Genomic DNA, 25453 nt, shown 5'->3' on the forward strand with positions numbered 1-25453 from the left:
ACAGAGGCGACGCTTCCATAGGACTCCGTTGGAAATCATGGCGGCAGCACTTCCGGGTTATGGAGCCTTTATTTAAAAAACTTTATTAGCAAATGTTGCTCTACAAACCATAGACATATAAACGTAGACGCTCCGTGGAGCTGCTGCGATACATAGATATAAATATAGAAAGATATAGATATAAAGACCACCATGTATCGTTAAAAGCTGCTGTTTGACCCGCTCAGGTTTGATATTCCGGGGCTCGAACCCCCGACACACCGAGGATCATGGCGTCCACCGCGGCAGGGAAGCAGCGGATCCCCGAGGTGGAGAAGGTACGAAACCCGGAGCTTAGGGAAGCTAAGCTAAGCTAAGCTAAGCTAAGCTAAGCTAAGCTAAGCAGGGTTTGGACAGGGCACGGGTTTTAGTCATCAAGTCTTAGCGTTTTAAACTGTTTCTGTGTCAAACTGGGGCTGGTGTCGGGCTCACATTCATATGAATTAGTGGAATCAGTTCTTATTGATGGATTAATTCAGTTTAATTAGTTTAATCCACACTAGGGTTTCCACCTTTCACAAATAGAAATAAGGGACGCCCTGATTTCAGCAGCGCAGGAGCAAAAAAAAAGACCCAAAACTTCTAAACTGCATAAAAATGTGTTTATTTTATATGAAAAAACTAAATGCTTTGATTTAAAGTTTAAAGTGCTTTAATAACACTGAACTTTCATGACTGTAGAGACTGACAACCATATAGTAACTGAAATATCCTCGTATGTATGTATGTATGTATGTATGTATGTATGTATGTATGTATGTATGTATGTATGTATGTATGTATGTATGTATGTATGTATGTATGTATGTATGTATGTATGTATGTATGTATGTATGTATGTATGTATGTATGTATGTATGTATGTATGTATGTATGTATGTATGTATGTATGTATGTATGTATGTATGTATGTATGTATGTATGTATGTATGTATGTATGTATGTATGTATGTATGTATGTATGTATGTATGTATGTATGTATGTATGTATGTATGTATGTATGTATGTATGTATGTATGTATGTATGTATGTATGTATGTATGTATGTATGTATGTATGTATGTATGTATGTATGTATGTATGTATGTATGTATGTATGTATGTATGTATGTATGTATGTATGTATGTATGTATGTATGTATGTATGTATGTATGTATGTATGTATGTATGTATGTATGTATGTATGTATGTATGTATGTATGTATGTATGTATGTATGTATGTATGTATGTATGTATGTATGTATGTATGTATGTATGTATGTATGTATGTATGTATGTATGTATGTATGTATGTATGTATGTATGTATGTATGTATGTATGTATGTATGTATGTATGTATGTATGTATGTATGTATGTATGTATGTATGTATGTATGTATGTATGTATGTATGTATGTATGTATGTATGTATGTATGTATGTATGTATGTATGTATGTATGTATGTATGTATGTATGTATGTATGTATGTATGTATGTATGTATGTATGTATGTATGTATGTATGTATGTATGTATGTATGTATGTATGTATGTATGTATGTATGTATGTATGTATGTATGTATGTATGTATGTATGTATGTATGTATGTATGTATGTATGTATGTATGTATGTATGTATGTATGTATGTATGTATGTATGTATGTATGTATGTATGTATGTATGTATGTATGTATGTATGTATGTATGTATGTATGTATGTATGTATGTATGTATGTATGTATGTATGTATGTATGTATGTATGTATGTATGTATGTATGTATGTATGTATGTATGTATGTATGTATGTATGTATGTATGTATGTATGTATGTATGTATGTATGTATGTATGTATGTATGTATGTATGTATGTATGTATGTATGTATGTATGTATGTATGTATGTATGTATGTATGTATGTATGTATGTATGTATGTATGTATGTATGTATGTATGTATGTATGTATGTATGTATGTATGTATGTATGTATGTATGTATGTATGTATGTATGTATGTATGTATGTATGTATGTATGTATGTATGTATGTATGTATGTATGTATGTATGTATGTATGTATGTATGTATGTATGTATGTATGTATGTATGTATGTATGTATGTATGTATGTATGTATGTATGTATGTATGTATGTATGTATGTATGTATGTATGTATGTATGTATGTATGTATGTATGTATGTATGTATGTATGTATGTATGTATGTATGTATGTATGTATGTATGTATGTATGTATGTATGTATGTATGTATGTATGTATGTATGTATGTATGTATGTATGTATGTATGTATGTATGTATGTATGTATGTATGTATGTATGTATGTATGTATGTATGTATGTATGTATGTATGTATGTATGTATGTATGTATGTATGTATGTATGTATGTATGTATGTATGTATGTATGTATGTATGTATGTATGTATGTATGTATGTATGTATGTATGTATGTATGTATGTATGTATGTATGTATGTATGTATGTATGTATGTATGTATGTATGTATGTATGTATGTATGTATGTATGTATGTATGTATGTATGTATGTATGTATGTATGTATGTATGTATGTATGTATGTATGTATGTATGTATGTATGTATGTATGTATGTATGTATGTATGTATGTATGTATGTATGTATGTATGTATGTATGTATGTATGTATGTATGTATGTATGTATGTATGTATGTATGTATGTATGTATGTATGTATGTATGTATGTATGTATGTATGTATGTATGTATGTATGTATGTATGTATGTATGTATGTATGTATGTATGTATGTATGTATGTATGTATGTATGTATGTATGTATGTATGTATGTATGTATGTATGTATGTATGTATGTATGTATGTATGTCCACATCAGCCCAGATGTAGAATATACAGGTGAAGAATATGGTGTAAAAGTTAATTTATTTCAATAATTCAACTAGAATATGGTGTAAAAGTTAATTTATTTCAATAATTCAACTAGAATATGGTGTAAAAGTTAATTTATTTCAATAATTCCGCTAGAATATGGTGTAAAAGTTAATTTATTTCAATAATTCCGCTAGAATATAGTGTAAAAGTTAATGTAATTCAATAATTCAACTAGACTATAGTGTAAAAGTTAATGTAATTCAACTAGAATATGGTGTAAAAGTTAATTTATTTCAATAATTCAACTAGAATATGGTGTAAAAGTTAATTTATTTCAATAATTCAACTAGAATATGGTGTAAAAGTTAATTTATTTCAATAATTCAACTAGAATATGGTGTAAAAGTTAATTTATTTCAATAATTGAACTAGAATATGGTGTAAAAGTTAATTTATTTCAATAATTGAACTAGAATATGGTGTAAAAATTAATTGATTTCAATAATTGAACAAGAATATGGTGTAAAAGTTAATTTATTTCAATAATTCAACTAGAATATGGTGTAAAAGTTAATGTATTTCAATAATTCAACTAGAATATGGTGTAAAAGTACATTTATTTCAATAGTTCAACTTAAAAGGTGAAACTAATATATTACCTAGTCTTATTACATGCAAAGCAAGATATGTTAAACCTTTATTTGTTATGAGTTTGATGAAATCAATTGTCTATTGATTTCATAAAATATTATCTAATATTCTCTAATTTATTTATAATTTATTTTTTATTTGGGGTTTTCATAAACTGTGAGTCATAATCACCAAAATCATAACAAATAAAGGCTTGAAATATCTCACTTTGAATGTAGTGGGAAATAATATATTTGTTTCACCTTTAGTTAAATTTACTACCAATGACGTTTTGCAATATATTCAAATGTTCCAACCTTCATCTGTATATTATGACATCAATAAATAAGAGCATAATAAATGTCCGTATTGGTTCAATACGGAACGCAACTTTTAATTCCCAACCCCGACCTGGAGGTGAAGCCCGAGTCCTCCCCGCTGTCTGGCACACACATATAATAATAATAATAATAATAATAATAATAATAATAATAATAATAATATATAAAGATCTGGCACAGACGCAGCAGGTCCTGTTGTCCCGCCACAAAGATTTTGCTGGCCTTAATGTTTCCTGTGTTTTATTTTGTTGATTATTGTTAAATTTAGTGTTGATGTGTGTGTGACAGACGGGGCGTTAATGAAAATATGGGACGAATCGCGTCCCGTATTAGTTCAATACGGGACGCAACATTTTTTCTCAAATAAAGGACTGAAAAGTCCTTGAATTTTAGTTTAAGTGCTTGAAATTATAACTCTGTCTTTCACCAAATTGCGATCAGACTGTATAGTTTAGTTATTACAAGGAGAAATAAAATCAGTAAGATGAAACATAACTAGATGTTTACAGCACAATACAATGTACATAATTGTGATAAAAAGCGCAAAAAATTATATAGTATATATATTTTACCCCAGCGATAAGGTGCTTGAAGATTTTGAAAATGACCCTTGAAAGTACTTGAATTTGACCTTGAAAAATGTGTAGGAACCTGCTTCTGGCCGAGTTTAGTTTAGTTTGGTTAGTTTTTGTTTCAGCAGAACTTTGATCACATCCGGGTTCTTCTGCCTGAAATCTGGAGAAAACATGTTTCAAAGTTGGTGGGGGGGGCACTAATGTGCAGTCAACAGCATAGAAAACATATCAGTCGTCGGTAAACTTGGAGTCAAGACCCCCTAAACCCAGACCAGGACCAGAGAGTTTACTTACTTACTTAAATCTTATTTGAGAGGGACCATGTGCAATTAAAAACATACATGTAAACATGTGATGCATTGCACCAGAGTTAGCCTTAGGATCATTTGCATCTGCAGTCCCTTGGCACAAATAAATACAGCACAGATAAAAAACCTAAACTTTATTCAAGGATGTTATCAAACATCACCCATCAAACATTATTCAAGGACATATAACACATACTGAGGTTGGAGGTTTCCGTTGTCTTACAGCAGCAGCATGAACATTGTTGTGATTAGCTGTCCCGTTTGGTCGGAGGTGGAACTCTTAAAAGGAGCGGCGCTAAGTGTTTCAAATCCTCAAACCAAGGAATGTCTCCCATCATAACTCCAGCTTTGGTTTTGCTACATTACTTGGCACTACTGCTTTTTTTAAACTCAGGATGACGGCATGAAACACAAGATCCTGATTGTCCTTTCAATTCTTTGGATTCTGAAAAGACACAGGGAGCATAAAAGTGGGTGGAGAGAGATTTCAGGGTGTTTGTGGTGTTTCAGGTGAAGAACAAAGCTCCTGCAGAGATATTTCAGGGTGTTTGTGGTGTTTCAGGTGAAGAACAAAGCTCCTGCAGAGATATTTCAGGGTGTTTGTGGTGTTTCAGGTGGAGAACAAAGCTCCTGCAGAGATATTTCAGGGTGTTTGTGGTGTTTCAGGTGAAGAACAAAGCTCCTGCAGAGATATTTCAGGGTGTTTGTGGTGTTTCAGGTGAAGAACGAAGCTCCTGCCGAGATATTTCAGGGTGTTTGTGGTGTTTCAGGTGAAGAACGAAGCTCCTGCCGAGGTGCAGATCACCACCGAGCAGCTGCTGAGAGAAGCCAAGGAGAGGGAGCTGGAACTTCTGCCGCCCAAGCAGGAGATTACCGTGAAGGAGGAGCTCAACGACTCCAAGCTGAGGAAGAGGAAGGTAAACCTGCTTCCAGGCTCCGTTATCTTGAAACAAACACCACAGTTTAGTAGGGGTGTAACGATACACTAATCTCACGATACGGTACGATACACGATATTGAGGTCACGATAACGATATTATAGCAGTATTTTTTTTAACAACCTTGAATGAGGAACATATGACTTTTATTTGAAAGACACAAAATACAAAACAATGCTGTGCGTTTGCCCTATTGTTACTGTTTGTAATGCTTTATAACTGTTTAAGTTTTAAAGAGAAAGCCAGGCCAACCATTTTCCACAAACTGAACTAAAAATAAATGTCAGGTTTGCATTATGCATCTTCAGTTTCATACAAATTTCGTACAAATATTTTGGCACAAAATGAATAGTTCTCTCATACACTCTCATGTATGATTTGACTTTTTTCTTTTCCAGAAATTTAACAACTTAAATAAATAAATAAAAGTAAATAAATACATACAATTTATTCAGGAGGAACAATGCGGTTTTCGTCCCGGTCGTGGAACACTGGACCAGCTCTATACCCTCCGCAGGGTGCTCGAGGGTTCATGGGAATTTGCCCAACCAGTCTACTTGTGCTTTGTGGATCTGGAGAAGGCATTTGACCGTGTCCCTCGTGCCATTCTGTGGGGGGTGCTGAGTGAGTATGGAGTCCGGGGCCCTCTATTAAGGGCTGTCCGGTCTCTGTATGATCGAAGCAGGAGTCTGGTTCGCATTGCCGACAGTAAGTCAGACTTGTTCCCAGTGCATGTTGGACTCCGGCAGGGCTGCCCTTTGTCACCGGTCCTGTTCATAATTTTTATGGACAGGATTTCTAGGCGCAGCCAGGGGCCGGAGGGGATCCGGTTTGGGAACCTCAGGATTTCATCTCTGCTTTTTGCAGATGATGTTGTCCTGTTGGCTTCATCAGACCGGGACCTTCAGCATGTGCTGGGGCGGTTTGAGGCCGAGTGCGACGCGGCAGGGATGAGAATCAGCACCTCCAAGACCGAGGCCATGGTTCTCCACCGGGAAAGGGTGGTGTGCCTTCTCCGGGTGGGGGGAGAAGTCCTGCCTCAGGTGGAGGAGTTCAAGTATCTCGGGGTCTTGTTCACGAGTGAGGGAACAATGGAGCGTGAGATTGACAGACGGATCGGTGCAGCGTCCGCAGTTATGCGGTCGATGTACCGGACCGTCGTGGTGAAGAGGGAGCTGAGTCGAAAGGCGAAGCTCTCGATTTACCGGTCAATCTACGCCCCTACCCTCACCTATGGTCATGAACTTTGGGTAGTGACCGAAAGGACAAGATCGCGGATACAAGCGGCCGAGATGAGTTTCCTCTGCAGGGTGGCTGGACGCTCCCTTAGAGATGAGTTTCCTCCGCAGGGTGGCTGGACGCTCCCTTAGAGATGAGTTTCCTCTGCAGGGTGGCTGGACGCTCCCTTAGAGATGAGTTTCCTCCGCAGGGTGGCTGGACGCTCCCTTAGAGATAGGGTGAGGAGTTCGGTCACCTGGGAGGAGCTCGGAGTCGAGCCGCTGCTCCTTCACATTGAGAGGAGTCAGCTGAGGTCGCTGGGGCATCTGTACCGGATCCTCCTGGACGCATCCCTAGGGAGGTGTTCCAGGCATGTCCCACCGGGAGGAGACCCCGGGGAAGACCCAGGACACGCTGGAGAGACTATGTCTCTCGGCTGGCCTGGGAACGCCTCGGACTCCCCCCGGAAGAGCTGGAGGAAGAGCTGGAGGAAGTGTCTGGGGTGAGGGAAGTCTGGGCATCCCTGCTGAGGCTGCTGCCCCCGCGACCCGGTAACGGATAAAGCGGGAGAAGATGAAATACATACAATTTTACATCATAAAAAAGATTGATTCATGCTCACCTTATAAGTGTAAGAGGAGATTTATTTTTGTTAAGAAGGTTATTTTGGTAATTCAGGGTTCATTATTTCATAAATATATTCTTTATATTCTGTAAATCAGGGACTTTAATGACACTAGTCAGTTTATCTGTAGCGTTTAGTAGGTTTTAGATTGGGTGGAGTGAGATAGCACTAGGTGCTGTGTTGATGTTCTAAAATCCTACGCTGTTGAGGGACATTAAAGTACACTGGAACTCAGCAGAAGTTGTCCCCGTTTATATCCTACTCACGACCCGAAAAAGGTTTAATTTAATAAGGTAAGGCTTAACTCTACACCAGACTTGCATAAGTAAAAGTTCAGAGCTCAAAACCCTGCAAGAGTCCCGTGATCGGGGCTGCAAAACGGGACTAGTTTCTTCTGAGCGGAGGAAGATTTTGGTCCGCGGGTCGAGGCGCGGCCGCGGTCGCGGTCGGATGCGCATTACTAGTCAACACAACAGATTAATATTAATAACCCAATATCGCGATACACTTTGTCACCTCCACGACACGTATTGTGACGTTTTTCTATCGCAAAATTTCGTGGCACGATATATTGTTACACCCCTACAGTTTAGTGCAGGGGTTCTTAACCTTTCTGACCTTGGGGCCCAATTTTTTCAGTACAGAGTGGCCCGGGGCCCATTAAATATAAACACTGTATAGCAGGGGTATTCAACTTTAAGAGGTCCATTTGGAGAAAATTTACTCAAGCGAAGGTCCAGAACATCATTATATATATATATATATATATATATATATATATATATATGTATGTGTGTGTGTGTGTGTGTATATATATTCAAGTAGCCTCATAGTTGTATCAACATCTGCATCTGACTGTTATATTAAAAAAAGTACATATTTGCCAATTAACATGTTTAACTTGAATTAAACATTTTTTTCTCTTAAAAATAAAGTAGATTTTATTTTATTTTTCAAATGCTATCTTATTTTATTTCTCTACCAGCAGTTTGAATTTCCCCTTTTCTTTGTTAATTGTCTCAACACATTTTTATACTAAATTAATATAAACACATCTTAACAATTTAAGGTTCAGGTTCACGTTCTCATATGCATGTGGAGGTGCTCATTGATGAGCCTGAAACAATATTTAGTTTTAATTGTGTTCACTGTGGAGAAAGCTGCTTCACAGCTGTATCTGGACCCAAACATGCTCAGGATGTTTTAAGATGGTCAGTTTATTTTTCTGTGACTTCAGTTCAGACTTGAGTGGATATGTTTGATGAAAAACTTTGTGTTTTCTTTCAGTGGCGTTTCACTTTCGCACTTTGAATGCCACGGTCTCTGAACGTATGAGACACTGGTTTTGTCCCAGTGGGAAGACTGAACAGGATGAATTTGTCCATTCCGGGTTGCATATTTAAAAATACAGCGAGGACAAAACTTAGTTTGATTTTACTTTAAGTTATTTACATTAATAAGTTGTCAGGACTCAGTGTGTCGGGTTTCATCCGAGCCTGATCAGCTGCGACGGGCACAGCCCGCACCGCAGCTCTCTGGTCGCGCTGCAGCAGTTACTTTCCGATGCTTTTTCGAAAGCCCGAACAGTCCAGTCCAGCAGACACGACAGCCCACGCATCTACATCTACCATCCTTCAGCAGTAACGACGGAGCCCACCGCCCGAGCGGCAGCCTCAGCCGACCTCCCCGGCCGCGGGCACGCGCCGGGATAAATGAGCACGCCGTGCTCGCTCGCTCTGGGCGCAGACCCAATTAATCGATCCCTAATCCTGGCGGATCTAAACCTACTCTGTGCAAAATGAAGGATTTTCTCTGTAAAGACACACCATTTCTCTTACTATTACACGTACAGCTAGCTGAGTGTCTTCTTCTCCTCATTTGGTCGGGAGTTGCTATGCAGTCCCGCGGCCCTCGCGGCCCACACGTACAAAACTGAATTTTTTTTGGCGGCCCACTAGATGGCGCTCGCGGCCCAAGTGTGGGCCGCGGCCCTATGGTTAAGAATCACTGGTTTAGTGTCTTGACTTCACGCTGAGCTGCTTTCTTGAAGGCCTTTGAGGACCAACATCAGGAAGAATCCAACCGTCATCAGTTAGGGCTCAGTTCTACTTGCAGTTCAGAACGCGTACGCGTCGTTGTCGTCACGCGTATCCTGCGTTCATTTGGCGCGTGGACGTGCACGTTCTCAAAAAGACAGTGAACGCGTCCGCGACCTGCAGTTCTGGCTGTGGCCACGAGTGGCGCTGTTCCCGGTCTGATACCAGCTGGACACAAGTGACGACGGAGGTCGCTGGCGCCGTTTCCTTTGCCCAGATTCTGCTGCTCTCTGCTGGAGAAAGGTCCCCATGCAGGTTAACTTGCCCAAACTTTCTATCTGAAAACATATTCTCATCTTGATGTTTCCTGATAATTCATACACAATCTTCACTTTAATCCTTAACTTAGTTTGACAACAGAATATGTTTTTGTTTTTTTTTGTTTTTATTTTATTTTATTGATACAAACAAGGCACATATCAGAATTACAAACTTTTGCCTTGGGTTGAGCAACATCAGTATTACAAAATATACACTGAGAATCCAATTATTGTACAACATAAAATAAAAACAAATAAAAATAAAAAATAACTCACAAGGGCAATCTCATATTAAATCATATCTTTCAAGTAAAGAAAAGAGTTTAAGGGCTTTCTTTTCTTTAACAAGACTCAAGGACTAACTTAAGAGCTCTAGCTCATTTCTCCACTGGGTCAAACATGGTTTGATCTTAAAAAAATCTACATTCGTGAATGAAGAACTTTCCCAATAACACCAAATTATTAAGGACAAAGTCCAAATTCCTGTCTTCAACAAAAACACCATATATATATATATATATATATATATATGTGTGTGTTAGGTTTAGGCACGTAACATTTGTAACATCAAACTCTCTGGAGACAAAGAAAGACACAAACACGTTAGAATTTACTTGCAAGGAGAGCAGTCGAGATTTGTAAGATCTCCAACATACTCTAATTTGTCTCTGCTGCTTATTTGCTTTTATTTACTCTGGGTGTACCCTAGTTTACAGAGCTGACTGCGCCCTTAAAGGGAGGGGAAAAAGGAGTGGTCGCAGTCAGCGGATTCAGGTATTGAGTCAGGCTTGTTCTCATTTGTTTAGCAACAAGAAGTTTCCTCTTCTCCGCAGATATCTGCTTTATGCTGATATCCGGAAACTTCTTGTGCAGCACTTATAATACTTAAACACAGCATTGTTTTATCAGTGCGTCACAGGCGTAAGCAAATCATCATACGTCCTGTTAATAGCAAGCATGATAACTTATTAATAGTTCCAACATTTCCCTCCTGTTTATCATGCATGCTTATACAACACCTTATACTTCACATCACAAACTAGTCTTCTCAGAAGATTTTCAACTAGGAGTTCATTTCTGTTGTAGTCACACATCTACACTCAGAGATCAGCAATGTTCATCATCTCCATGAGTCCCGAGATCAGGGAACAGGTCCGGCAGGTGCGGGTGGTCGTCGATGTCATCATCCTCTTCTCCTTCGTTGTCGTCCTCGTTGTCCGTTGTTGAGGAATCCGTGGCCAGCAGGGGATATGTCTCCTGTAGTGATTCTGGCGGTTGGGGCCCAAGGGCCGTCACGATCAACCTGTTGAGGAGAGCTCGGAGACACGGAATGCAACAGCAGCCACACAGTGTTAGGATAGCTGCAAACACCGCTATGGATGTGAGCGCCGAGGCTACTCCAAACACGTCCGAACACGTTCAGCCAATCCTCCCACATGGAGGTATTTACCCCTAAATGTTCCTTCATTTTAGCGTTTAAGGCTTGAAGTCCTTGAATGGTCTTAGTCAGGCTTCCGTCCGAGGTGGTATTATTCGGGATGAAAGTGCAGCATTGTTCACCAAACAGAGTGCACACTCCGCCTTTTTCCCGCCAGCAGCATGTCCAATGCTATTCGATTCTGAAATGACATCAATGAGGTTGTGGACAACTCTTCATGCACGGCCTCAAACCCATCCGCGGTATAGTTTCCTAGACGTTGTACATTGTAATGGATGTAATTAATGCGGTCCGCATTCTTATTTGGTACAATGAGAAACAAAGCGGAGATTAAAGGTAGGCTTTCAAATCCTGTGGCGACTTGGTCAACCAATTTGTACTCGTCAGGTACTCCGCGGGGAACACCTATTGAGTCGATGTAGGTGGGATCGTGGCCCTTCATCCACGATGCGGATCATCTGTCCCGGTGCCAGCGTTCGGGCAGCACATAGTCTATGGCCAACAGTAAACCGTCCACTGTTACTGGAGTTACTCTGACGGAATATAAAAAGGAAAAAGTCTGTAGTTATGCATTTATTCAATGCCAAAACTTCATACAAGAAAGTGCATTTGTATATTTCCTCACTGTTTCCTAGGCTTGTAAATGTAAACACTGTACAGCTGGACAAATTAAAGTCCATGAACATTAATAACATGTTTTATATAAACCAGGACAGTGCACTGCTTTGTTTCTAATACTGAAAAGTCAGTAAGCAACTTAATTTTGCACAGTACCTCACTGCCTCCTAGGGCTGGGTATCTATTAAAATGTCAAGAATTGATCCGATTCTTAAGATTCAGAATCAATTATCACCATTTGATCCGATATTGATGTGGATTAGTGTTATTAAAAAAAAATGTTTGCGCTGTTGCCTGAATTATATGACTGTAAAATAACTAGTGAAATAACAATACGCCGTAGGGTACGCGGCGACACGCACCGTACTGTACACGCCGCCGCGTACCCTACGGCGTAGGCTCTGCGTTGGTGTAACGCGGAACCATAAATCAAGCTTAACGTGTCTGGTGATTCAATGATCTGCAAGTTTTCCCAGCACATGGTTGACTGGACACGGAAGGATACGAGCGAGGATCACTTACAGAGTGAAAGCATAAACGTTACAACACAAAAAGACGGACGATCATTTACTTTAACGGCGTCTGTAATAGGTGGAATAATTTTGTATTACAGTACGAGCCGCTCTCCTCACGTGGAGCGCGAGCGGGGTCCGTTTCTTAACGCAGCTGGCTGTCTGTGCGAGCGGACATTAACGCACATGGCAGCATAAACACCGGCTCAAACAGCAAGTAACTTCCAGCATTAACAGTGCTGCTCAGCCCGCTGTCTGTACGGAGTAAACCGGTCGTTCTGTATTTTCTGAGCTGGTTTCTCAGGCGGCCGCTTCAACATGTTTGTTTTTTTCACGAGGGCAGCGGGGGCGGGCGGGGCAGAGCTTGAACAATAGTGCGGTGAGAACCGCGTAAACCATTATGTGTGTTGTAATAAAATATTGATATTAGCCGACAGTATATCGATTATTTATTGAAACAGAGAGCACAACAATATATTGAAATATCGATTTTTTTTTTTTTCCCCCACCCCTAATATATATATATATATACATATATATATGTGTGTGTATGTATGTATAATGACTTTGTTAGTACATTTAAAGTCACAAAAATCTAAACCTTTAATGCAGAGCTGTCTCAGTTCAGGAGAGACCTGAGAGTGACGAATGTCTTCTTTAACCATCGACCTCAGAGAAACTGCTATGGCTTTTATAACTCTATTATAATTAGGGCTGTAACAACGAATCCATAAAATCAATAAAAAACGATTATTAAAAGCTTTGGCAACGAATTCCATTATCGATTTGTTGTGTCGCGCGATTATTACGTCACTCACTAAGTCGCGGAGCGGAAGTAGAGGAGCTTGTGCTTTGCAGCTCAAAGCCGGTATTTATCCGGACTACATTTAATGTGGCACAGCGCGCTGACGCCGCGCACGTAAAGGAAGAAGAAAGAGGGCGATGATTTGTTTGGTTTTAGTAACATGCCATGCTCAGTCTGCAATGGCCCAGACGGGAGACACATGTAGCTCAGTGCTTAACTTTTATTTTTAATCCACGTTATATTCTTCTGGTCTGTTCTTCTATATGTTCCCCCTCTAACCCGGTACATACATAGGTTCCTCTAAACATCTGTTCCCGCTACAGTTTTAACTAAAAGAAAATGTGCTCCAATACAGCAGGTCTCATAAATTTATTTTGAACACTGGCAAAACTCAAAATCTAAGACTTTAAAACTTAACTAGAACTTAAAATTTGTTGGACACAAATGAAAGTTCAATTGAAACACGTGGTAAAAACACCTAACCTTTTAAGTGATGTGTGTTATCAGGTGTAATGGCATTTTTAGGTTAGAAATAAGAAAACTTCTTGGTAAGATCCTTGGTTTTTTGAGTGAAGGCAGTAAGAGAACAAATTGTAATGTTCAAACAAATCCTGTTTCTGATTTGTAGGGGTGTAACGATATACTAATCTCACGATACGGTACGATACACGATATTGAGGTCACGATAACGATACGTCGTGCGCGTGCTCGTTCCCCCGCTCGTGCGGACTCGTGGGAGTGTGTTATGTGTTCGACTGCTCGTCTATCTTCTGTGTCCCCTTCATTAGCTTGGGCTGGGGTGTGACCTGGAGGCGAGAGGGCGCAGGTGCGTCTGTTCTAATATAACCAGTACCAGGATGTGACCCTGAATGTACCAACCGTTGCGTGTGTGTGTGTGTGTGTGTGTGTGTGTGTGTGTGTGTGTGTGTGTGTGTGTGTGTGTGTGTGTGTGTGTGTGTGTGTGTGTGTGTGTGTGTGTGTGTGTGTGTGTGTGTGTGTGTGTGTGTGTGTGTGTGTGTGTGTGTGTGTGTGTGTGTGTGTGTTGTTGTTGTTTTTCTTCCTCTTTCTTCTGTCTTTTCTGCAAAATACTGCTATTGACCTTTTCTATTGTACAGATATCCCTTAATGATAATAAAGAAATCATTATTCTGACAGTCCTAAGGCTAATTTAGGGTGGGGGGGGGGGGGGGGAAGATAAAATAAATAATAAAATATAATAATAAAGAAATAATAACAATAAAAAAAGTAATAATAGTGATGATAATGGTATTTTACTTACGAGATTGGCTTTGAAGGGGACCTATTATGAAAAACACGTTTTTTCTTGTTTTAACATATATAAAGTGGTCTCCCCTCACCCTGCCAGCAGAGGGAAGATATGGCACTTTTGCACTAGGACTTACTCGGCTCGTCACGCCTCTACCCGCCTCTACTCGTTTGTTTTTCCACAGCCAGGGGAGAAGTGGGCAGGTTGGGGTGAAGCTGCTGTGACGTACTCGATTGCGCAACCGCTTTGTTCATGTCGGCGCTGATCAGAAATCAGCTGGAGCCGCGAGCGGCTGAGAGTAAAACAGCCCGTCTACATCGCTTTTTTAATTCTCTCGTCAGTCACCAGGTTTATGAACATCTGCACCTTTATAATACACTTTATAATAAAATCGCCGCGGGTCGCTCTCGCTCTGACTCCCGCTTCCTGATTCAAACGTCTGACGGCCCCGCCCCCGACCAATCAGTGGCACGGAGGGTGATGACGGCCCCGCCCCCGACCAATCACTGGCGCTTAGGTTGGTGACGTCGGAAATAGTCCCTGCTCAGCCCTGAGATAGAACCTCGCCAGAATGGTTACAGAAATAGTATCGGCTTGGAGCGGCTCTACCCGTCTCAGCCCGAATGCAAAAGCGCAAAACGGGGCCGTGGCGGGTAGAACCGAGGAGAAGCGATACTAGTGCAAAAGGGCCAATAAAATACCATGGAATTCTGCAGGGCCTGCTCCCCCCCCTGACTGAGTCTTCCAGTGTCACGTGACCTTTTTTTGAGCCATTCTGAATCTGCGCCTATGGTGACGTCACCATAGGCGCTCATTTTCATAGGTTCAGCCTCCGCTGCTGAAGCCACGCCCACAACCAGCTCTCTACGCACGCTGGAGCTCCTCCATTGTTCAGCAGCGGTGACTGTTTCCACAGCGAGGGAGAGTGGAAATAAGGTTTTGCATCGACATTTACCCTCATAAAAGGATCAGATCCCACAGCACGGACCCGGCAACTGCACACGAGTCAGCGGTAAGTTCCGTTTTTTTTATGTCATTTATATTTGTATGATCTTTGCATGGGCTAAGTATTTAGCTGAGCTCCGGAGCCCCGGCGCCGCATACGGAGCTGCCGGAGCTGCTCACGGACCGGCCCGTCGAGGAACTCCGGGTTCGGAGCTCCGAACCCGGAGTTCCGAGCCCGGAGATCCGAACCAGCCGGCTCCCCCGGGCGCGGGGCTCTATTAGTACCGTAATACATTTTTCTTCTGTGGTTTCAGATCTTTCAAGCAGCTGGAGCTGTTCACATTCAGAAGACGCGCGGCCCTTCCTGAGCCAGCAATAGTGCATACATTTTATTTATATATTTTAACAATAAAGTTGCCATTTGGGAAAATTCAGTGTTGTGATTTCTTTACAGTTAACAATATTCATTTGTCTTGTAACATAAGAAGTGAAATGATGAGGAATCGGAGTAAATAACCGTGGTGTACCTGTTTAGAATTAAATTCAATCTTCCTGTGTGAATTAGTGTGAAGACGAGGGGACTAAAGGCTGATTTATGGTTCCGCGTTACACCAACGCAGAGCCTACGGCGTAGGTACGCGTTGATTTAACGCAGAACCGTGGACACGTTTTGCTACGCAGCAGCAGCACTTCTCCCCGGAGCAACGCTTTGTTCCCTCCCATCCTACACGTCATTCAAGCAGCCAATCAGCGCAGAGCCTCATTATCATAACCCCCACCACCCTGAAAATGGAGCACAGAAAAAGAGGTCAGAAGCGGTACTAGTGACACGGCCCACAGGCTGAATTTCTGATTTATGTAGAAAAAACAAGCTTTAGATTGTTTTTAAGACATTCAAGGTCTGTTTAAAATATACATTAAATGCCATAATATGTCTCCTTTAAGTGCATTTATATGTAGAATAGTACATTCACAACCTTCGTTTTAGCTTCATTAGTACCTTTATTTTTTCTACCACTTCCTGCTCTGTGGGATCATCCATAGCTCTTTGTTCTAACCCTTGGGTTTCGTGAAACCCGTCAAACTTGTGTTCCTTTAAGGGCTATATATACTTGCCGTTCAGAACGCGTACGCGCGACGCAGGATACGTGTGACGTCACGTCACGCGTATCCTGCGTATCCTGCGTTCATTTGACGCGTCGACTTGCACTCTTCTCAAAAAGACACTGAACGCGTACGCGACCTGCAGTTCTCGCTCTGGCCGCTAGTATCGCTGTTCCCGGTCTGATCCCAGCTGGCACGACTATGCTGCTCTCCCCTGGAGAAAGTTCCCCATGCAGGTTAACTTCCCCTCAGGGTTTCCGTTGTCCGGTAATTGCCGGACTTTGTCCGGTAAAATATGCCGAAGTCCGGTATTTTATAATCTCTCCGGTCAAAATGTCCGGTGAAAATACTCACTGGTGCTGCGGGACTAGAGTCCCCGGGAGTACCGCGGATGGCGAGCCCCGGCGGAGCCCCGGCCGGGGCTCGGCCAGGGGGTGCCGGGTGCCGGGAGCCGGGAGCCGGGAGGAAGCGGAGCCGGGAGCCAGGAGTCAATTGACGGGACTTATTTTATTTTAAATACTCTGTTTTTCAATAAAAATACTATTGAATGACTTGCAAATTAATGAATGAATGAATGACTTGGAATCATATTAGGAACAATAAACCAGATGGAATGTCTATTTGTAAGGAAAGATTGTAACTATTTCAGTTTCAAGACACCATTCATAATATTGAAATCGATCACATTCAACATCATCATAGTTTTTTACCATGTTAATCTTTCTTATATATTGACATCTACTTCTCCATATGAACTTAAAATTAACTGGATTTATTGTTTCGTCATTCTTGTTGAGATGGGTTAGGAGAATGCCGGATAAATTAGTCTGGACAGACTATCCATTTTTGATAATAAGCAATAATAATAAGATAAGATAAAATAGTCCTTTATTACTCCCTCACTGGGGAAACTCACGTAGCAGAAGTACACACACACACACACACACACACACACACACACACACACAGGGGAGGGGGTAAAAAAAGTAATATAAATAAGTAATACAAATTAATAAAGAGTAGTAATAATAATAATAATGATAATGATAATGATAATGATAATGCAGTGGTTTTATATAGCTCCTTCAAGAGCACCCAGATCATTATTCATTCATACACATCCTCCCGGTAGCTCCGTCTGTAGCCACAGCTCAGCTGCCCTGGGGCAGACTGGCGGAAGAGTGGCTGCCATATCGCGCCAAACGGCCCCTCCGACCACCACCAACATTCATACACATTCAAACACATTCACACGATGTTATAATCTCCTACATCATCCAATATTGTCCTGTAAACGTGTTCGTTTTTCTAATCTGCTACCGCTGCTGCTGCTACTACTTCTGCTATTTAATATAAGTAGCTTTTCCAACTGTTGCTCTGCTTACTGCCCCCTATCGGTCACCACCGGTATGACGGGCTCTCGTCGTGTGGTACGCGAGGTACGCTTGGAGCCGAACAGACACGTACGCAGGGTACGCAGGCAGCAACTTAGAGTATATTCCCGCCTTTAGCTGCTGGCTTTGTCCTGCGGCCTGGGACTAGGTCCCGGTGATTCCTTGGTTCCAGATGCCTTTAGTTTCTGGCATTTGTTTTCTTTTCGTTATGGCTTTGAGTGTTCTTTCCCCCATATTTCGAGGGGTTCGTTTTGAAATATTTTCGGCAACAGCAACTTCATGCCTTTATTTTATTGTTTTTTTTATGAAGATTTCTCTAATTTCAATACGCATGCCCTATGTTTGCTAATAATCTTTTGGTACTTCTCTTCTCTCCAACCACAGTCATTTATATCATCAAACCTCCAATACTAGTATTATACCCAAACGCAGTCCTTCCCGTGTGTGCCTCACTTGCATCCCGCTCCCCTCTACAGAGGCTCCCAACGATATCAATATTGAATATGGGAAAAAATGCCTTAGATATCCAACCTAACATGACGATAGATGGGTTGGCTGAGGGTTTTGAGCTACAACGTCAAGGGTTTACATAACCCAGTGAAAAGGAAGAAAATCCTTAACCAGTTAAAGCAATATAAATGTCAGGTAGCACTCTTACAGGAAACACACTTATCAGATATTGAACATGAAAAATTAAAAAAATTGTAGGCTGACAAAGGGTTTTTCTCGTCTCATAAATCTGGAAAGAAAAGAGGAGTTAGCAATTCTTATACATAGACTGGTCAACTTTAAACTAGATTCACGTACTAAGGATTCAGAGGGAAGGTATAGACGAATCCGGCGAAACCCGGAAGTCGAGCGGGCCGCCATTACTGCGGTGGCGGCTGCGCTCCTCCGCTCCAGCCCATAGACATATATACGTATGGATCTATTACTCCGCTCCCTGCCAGGCTCTCTTAATGTATTTGTATCATCGGAACACTCCTGTCCCGTCACGTGCATTTGTTTTGATAGTGAATGAAGAAGGGATGGACTTTAAAAACTACTTTTCTGTTTCACCAAGTGAACAGACGGAACGCAAAAAAAAGATGTTAAACTGCTGGAAAGGAACTGGAATTTACTGGGATACCTTAAACAAGGAAGCCAGGGAGCGGTATATGGAGAAAATAATGATTATTAACGGTTTGGGTTCATATGAAATCACTACTAAAGAATGAAGCTCCGATGAGGATTTACTGCCGCAGTTCTGCAGAACCACCGTCTTACTACCTTGTTTAGTGTTTGGCAGCTGCTTTGGTAAATGTTTGACTCGCCATGTGTTTCAATAAATTAGTATAATAGTACAACATACAGTACATCTTTTTTATTACTCTTACTTCTCTTTTCTTTTTTTTTTATGCTGAAGAGGCGTGAGCAATATTTTTCTTTTCCTCGTGAGATTATTTTTTTCTTCTGCAGCTACAAATAGAGTTAATATTTTTTCCTCAACAAACTAGTTTTATCTGCAGATTGGGGTTATGTATGTATTATGTATCATCCGGAGCTGAGATAGTTCTGCCCTTCAATTAGAGACCTGTAATTGCGTTTTTTTTCGTCATCGGACGCCAGGCGATCAATAAAATATTCTTGGATACCTAAAATTAAACAAAACATAAACAGGTAATATTTAATTGTGCAGACGTGCCTCGTAAGGAGAGGAGGTGGAGAGAGCTATATTACAGTGTTTAATCATACACTCCCTTATCTCCCTATTCCTCTATTCTTTCCTGCTTATCGCTCAAACAAATCATTATTTATAAATTAACATCAGCATTAATTTAAGATACCTTCATTATTTATGGAAGGCCACTGTCTAACATCATCAATCCAGCTAAAATGATGCTGTAGCGCCATGTTACAATAACAGCGCTGCGGTGGCAGATTGACACCTGCCACCGCAGCAATGGCGCCGCCGCAAGATGGCGGCGCACACAAACCGGTCGCCGGATTCGTGTATATTTTAATAAATGGCTCCATTGATGGCACAAAAACTTCACTTATGAATGTATACGCCCCCAATGAAGACAACCCTGAATTTATTAAGACAATTTTTGATATAACATTGCAATATAGCTCCGGCGTACTTTTGAAAGGGGGTGATTATAATTGTGTGATGTCATAATTTCGGGATAAACAACCCATACCCAAAAACCCCTCCCTCTAGAATGAACAAAATGTTAAAATATCTGTCTACAGAGACAGGGATAACAGACGTTTGGAGAAGCAAATATCTTGGCGCTAAAGACTTTACTTTGTTTTCTAATAGACATCTGTCCTATTCTCGATTTCGATTATTTCTTCACCCCTAAAGCTGAAATGCATAGGATAATGGATACAACCATATACCCGATCACTATTTCAGACCACACACCAATTTCAGTAGATTGGGATATAGGACACCGATTCACAACCAAACAATGGAGGCTAAACGCTTCCCTCCTGAATGACAAGGATTTTGTTACGTTTGTGAATTCTGAGTTAAAAAAATACCTTGAAATAAACACATCGCCTGAAACGTCACCTCTTATACTATGGGATTGTGCTAAAGCGTACATGAGGGGCTGTATTACTTCATATGCCAGTGCGAGAAAGAAGAAGAGAGAAGCAAAGCGCCAGGAACTAGAGGGAAAAATAAGAGGTTTGGAAAGACAGCATAAAAGCACACCCAATTTGGATGTATTAAATACTCTCAAACAAGCAAGAAGAGACCTCAACCACCACCCCTCTGAAAAGATTGAGGGCAACCTGAGGTTCACTAACCAAAAATACTACGAGTCTGGAAACAGAGCCAGTAGATTATTGGCCCTGAGGCTGAGAAAACAACAGACTTTTTAATATAGTACAAAAACTAAAATCAGGTGAGTCGACATTAACGAAACCAGACGAGATTTCAAACTCATTTGCAGAATTTTATAAAACTTTGTATAAAAACAGAGATACGTGCACAGACAATGACGAACTAAAACGTTTCCTGGAAAACATCAAATTGCCAGAGTTATCAGAAGACTCTGCGAAAGAGTTAGATCGCCCAATTACGGTAGAGGAACTGCTGCAAGTAATCTCCATACTGAAAAATAATAAAAGCCCGGGCCCGGACGGATTAATTAATGAGTTTTATAAGACTTTCAAGGACGTTGTTTCTCCCCTACTACTTAATGCCTATCATCATGCATTACAATGTGGCAGCATGGCCCCTTCTTGGAGAGAAGCAACAATAGTAGTGATACACAAAGAGGGTAAGGACCCGACTAAATGCCAGTGATATAGACCCATCTCACTCTTGAATACAGATATGCGTATGTTGACAGCCATCCTAGCTAAACGGGTAAACGTCATCATTAGTATTATCCACCCTGATCAGACAGGCTTCATTACGGGGAGATATTATGGGGACAACATCCGCAGACTACTAAACAAAATGACCCACCCGTCGGTGAGGAGACAGGAAGTGATGTTGCTATCTCTCGATGCACAGAAAGCATTTGACCGCGTTTCTTGGCAATATTTGGTACAAACTCTGGAGAAATTTAAATTTGGCCCCAATTTCATAAAATGGGTACAAACGTTATATAATGGTCCGCAGGCGGCGGTTAAGGCCAATGGCTTTCTTTTTGACAGATTTACTTTAGAACGGGGCTGCAGACAAGGATGCTCGCTATCGCCTCTACTGTTTGCAATCAGCATTCAGCCGCTTGCACAGTTGATCAGGCATGACGTCAATATAAAGGGCATTAAAATCGATGGTGAACAACACAAACTTTCTTTATATGCCGATGATGTGTTACTATATTTGCGAGAACCGGCAACGACAATCCCATATCTAAAATCTGTTATTTCTAATTACAGGTATTTTTCGGGCTATAAAATAAACGTGGACAAAACGATGGCGTTAGACATCAGTAGCAAAATCCCACAGACAGTTAAGACTCAGAGGGAATTTAGATGGCCTGATAATGGCATCAAATATCTTGGGATTTGTATTCCTCTATGCCTGGACAAATTATATGAGACCAACTACATGAAATTAATACAAACTATTAGTGATGACTTACACCGGTGGTCAGCACTCCCTCTTTCTCTCCTGGGTCGAATAGAGAGTATACATATGAATGTCCTACCTGAGCTGCTCTAGCCGTTTCAGATGCTTCCAGTAGACATTCCTTTTTTTTTTTTTTTTTTTATAACCTTGTCTGCACACATATTAATGATTGATACCATGCAGGTAAAAAGCAAAGGTGTATATATGTGCATTATTGCTATATTTGATATATACAAACATAAATATATACATACAAACCCAGTGGGGTTTGTATGCAGCAATCAACCCAAATCACAGTCTGAGCTAAGCTACCGCTAACTTACCCCAAAAACTAGTGTGTGTGTGTGTGTGTGTGTGTGTGTGTGTGTGTGTGTGTGTGTGTGTGTGTGTGTGTGTGTGTGTGTGTGTGTGTGTGTGTGTGTGTGTGTGTGTGTGTGTGTGTGTGTGTGTGTGTGTGTGTGTGTGTGTGTACGTACTGTATGTGACTGAGTGGCTGTGTGTGTGTACATGTCTTTGTGTGTGTATACACGTACTGTGTGCGTGCGTGCGTGTACATGTCTCTGTATGTGTGTATATGTTTGTGTGGCTGTGTGTGTGTATGTAAATGTGTGTGTGTATGTGTGTGTATACGTACTGTGTGTGTGTATACGTACTGTGAGTGCGTGTGTGTGTGTGTGTGTGTGTGTGTGTGTGTGTGTGTGTGTGTGTGTGTGTGTGTGTGTGTGTGTGTGTGTGTGTGTGTGTGTGTGTGTGTGGGGCTTGTATCTATAGTGGGGGTGGGGGAGGGGGGGGAGCAACCCCGACCTCCCGTCGTGACTCACGACAGGAGCAGATTCTGAACGGCTCGCAGAAGTCGCATGACACTGGAGGATTCAGTGAACAGACCCTGCAGATTTTCATGGGATTTCATCTTCCCTCTGCTGGCAGGTTGAGGGGAGACCACTTTTATTGTTAAAACAAGAAAAAACGTGCTTTTCATAATAGGTCCCCTCGTTTGTTGCATCTTCTTCTTCGTCTTTTTCCGTAATGGCGGTTGCTGGCAGCTTTTAGGCGCATTACCGCCACCTAGGGACTGACTCAGACATTGATTTTTTTTTTTTAACTCAGTCAGACATATTTGTCGTATGACTGCGTGGACCGAACCGTGACGCCCGTACCGTGACGGGACGGGACGAATACAAATACTGTTACACCCCTAAGATATACTATACATAATAATAATAGTAATAGTAATAATAATAACAGTAATAACCATCTTTGTATAAGGAAACAGTTGTAATACGTGGCTATTGTATTCTATATGAAGTTGCCTAATAAAAACAAAGTTAAAAAAGAAATACATTTGTGTATCTTGTCCTGCACACGTGTGAATTGTTCTGTGCATTTGTGAATCGGTCTGTGAATTTGTGAATCTTGTCCTTTGCATTTGTGAATTTGTGAGACTGTTCAAGCTACATACTTGAAACTGAAAAGGCTTTTGATAATGCAATCAAGATAATGTAAGTCATCTTCTCTGTTACAGAATCATAAAGGAAGATCTAAAAGATACTGCTGTGATCATTGCGAGCAAGTCTTCACCACTTCATCAAACCTGAAGATCCATAAGAAAACTCACACTGGTGATAAACCACATAGCTGTGATCAGTGTGGAGCGGCTTTTACCCATAAAAGTGCTCTAATTCGTCATCAACGTATTCACACTGGAGACAAGCCTTACAGATGTGATCAGTGTGGAATGGCTTTTGCCGAGCAAGGTCATTTGACGAGTCACCAACGTATTCACACTGGTAACAAGCCTTACAGGTGTGATCAGTGTGGAACAGCTTTTGCCGAGCAAGGTACTCTAACGAGACATCAACGTATTCACACTGGAGACAAGCCTTACAGGTGTGATCAGTGTGGAGTTGCTTTTGCCCAGCAAGGTCATTTGACGAGACATCAACGTATTCACACTGGAGACAAGCCTTACAGATGCGATCAGTGTGGAGTTGCTTTTGCCCGGCAAGGTACTCTAACGAGACATCAACTTATTCACACTGGAGACAAGCCTTACAGATGTGATCAGTGTGGAGAGGCTTTTACCCAGCCCGGTAATTTGACGAGACACCAACGTATTCACACTGGATAAAAATTGTTCATTTGTGATCAGTGGTGATATCATTTTTTTGAGAGTTCAGTTAAAATGCACCAATTTAGTTTAGTTAATTTAGTTTGAAAGAAATGATTCTGGTCGTTATATTTTAAAAAGCAACATATTCTTACAGCTGTAAGAGCTATTCAACCAGCTGTTATAACCAGATGAAAATGAAGTACAAGAATTCAATTCAAAAGTCTTTATTTTGAACATGATGGTAGTGTAAGTAACAGACATGCTCGAACATACTTGAGCAATGAATGCAAGAGATTTTTTTTTTTTGTTGAAGCAGCAGCAGTTTTGACATGTTCAAAAAGAAGTAAGAAGAAATAAAAAAAAAAACTTCTACCCCTTGAACTCAATACCATAGACCCTTATTACATGTCAAAAATCTTGATGTATTGAGAAGTTACACAAATTAATATTAAGAATTTTACACAGTGTAAACATATTGTGGTATAGATGAGTATAAATTTGCAGATACCTGGGTCATCATTGCCATTTGCAGTTACATTTCCCTCTATATAAACACTATTTACCATGAGTCCCTGTATTCATCTATACATAAAAGCATACATTATTTACCGTGTACAATCTTATTCATTACTCACACAAATATTTCAAGATGTTTTAAAGCATATATATATATATATATATATATATATATATATATATATATATATATATATATATATATATATATATATATATATATATATATATATATATATATTAGTGCTGGCCAACGATTAAAATTTTTAATCTTAATTAATCCATGATTTCTGTAATTAACTGCGATTAATCGCATATTTATTTCATATTTATTCACACATTTTGTGCTGTTCTAAATTACCTCAAGGTATTTTTTAAATGTTTTTAATACTGTTAACAACCTGTGAAAGGGCAAATATGCTGCTTTATGCCAATGTCTATTCAATTTCCACAAAAAAATCTTTTGACCTGAATGTAACATTCCTTCATAAATACAAACACAATGTAGTCTCAACTTTACACTTGTAAAGACTAACTTAAGATTCCTGTTTTAAGCAGCTCAGTGTAAAACAATGAACCATATGCATCACAAACATTGTACAAGAAGTGCATTGGTCAGTTAAAATTTCCCTGTAATTATGTCTCTCATATGGAGGAAAATAAAAGGCTCAAAAATATCCCCTGTCCTAAGTGGGATCAAAACAGGGGGATACAAAAACTGAATTACAAAGAAATAAAGTGCACATGTAACGGAACAGGAGT

The 25453-nt window shown here is 40.3% G+C and overlaps 1 protein-coding gene across 3 annotated transcripts; it reads left to right on the top strand.

Annotated features, from left to right (window-relative positions):
• Positions 1–157: 157 nt before the first annotated feature.
• LOC133460780 (zinc finger protein 239-like) lies at positions 158–24780 on the top strand. 3 transcript variants are annotated; one of them, XM_061741554.1, is made up of 4 exons: positions 158–317; positions 5538–5684; positions 15352–15556; positions 15804–15843. In XM_061741554.1, the coding sequence occupies exons 1-3, from the start codon at positions 270–272 to the stop codon at positions 15505–15507; spliced, it is 351 nt and encodes a 116-aa protein (XP_061597538.1). In that variant the 5' UTR covers positions 158–269; the 3' UTR covers positions 15508–15556; positions 15804–15843. The 3 variants fall into 3 exon arrangements, with proteins under 3 accessions (XP_061597538.1, XP_061597536.1, XP_061597537.1); XM_061741552.1 differs by lacking the exons at positions 15352–15556; positions 15804–15843 and adding an exon at positions 23588–24780; XM_061741553.1 differs by having other exon boundaries at positions 15352–15866.
• Positions 24781–25453: the final 673 nt, after the last annotated feature.

Source organism: Cololabis saira, chromosome 15, assembly GCF_033807715.1.
Source record: "Cololabis saira isolate AMF1-May2022 chromosome 15, fColSai1.1, whole genome shotgun sequence".
NCBI classification, from domain to species: Eukaryota; Metazoa; Chordata; class Actinopteri; order Beloniformes; family Belonidae; genus Cololabis; species Cololabis saira.

Bases quoted from the DNA above. Each gene is read 5' to 3' on its own strand.
- LOC133460780 (XM_061741552.1), top strand. From the start codon at position 270: ATGGCGTCCACCGCGGCAGGGAAGCAGCGGATCCCCGAGGTGGAGAAG. The intron at 318-5,537 runs GTACGAAACCCG...GTGGTGTTTCAG, and splicing joins GGATCCCCGAGGTGGAGAAG to GTGAAGAACGAAGCTCCTGC. The intron at 5,685-23,587 runs GTAAACCTGCTT...TCTCTGTTACAG, and splicing joins CCAAGCTGAGGAAGAGGAAG to AATCATAAAGGAAGATCTAA.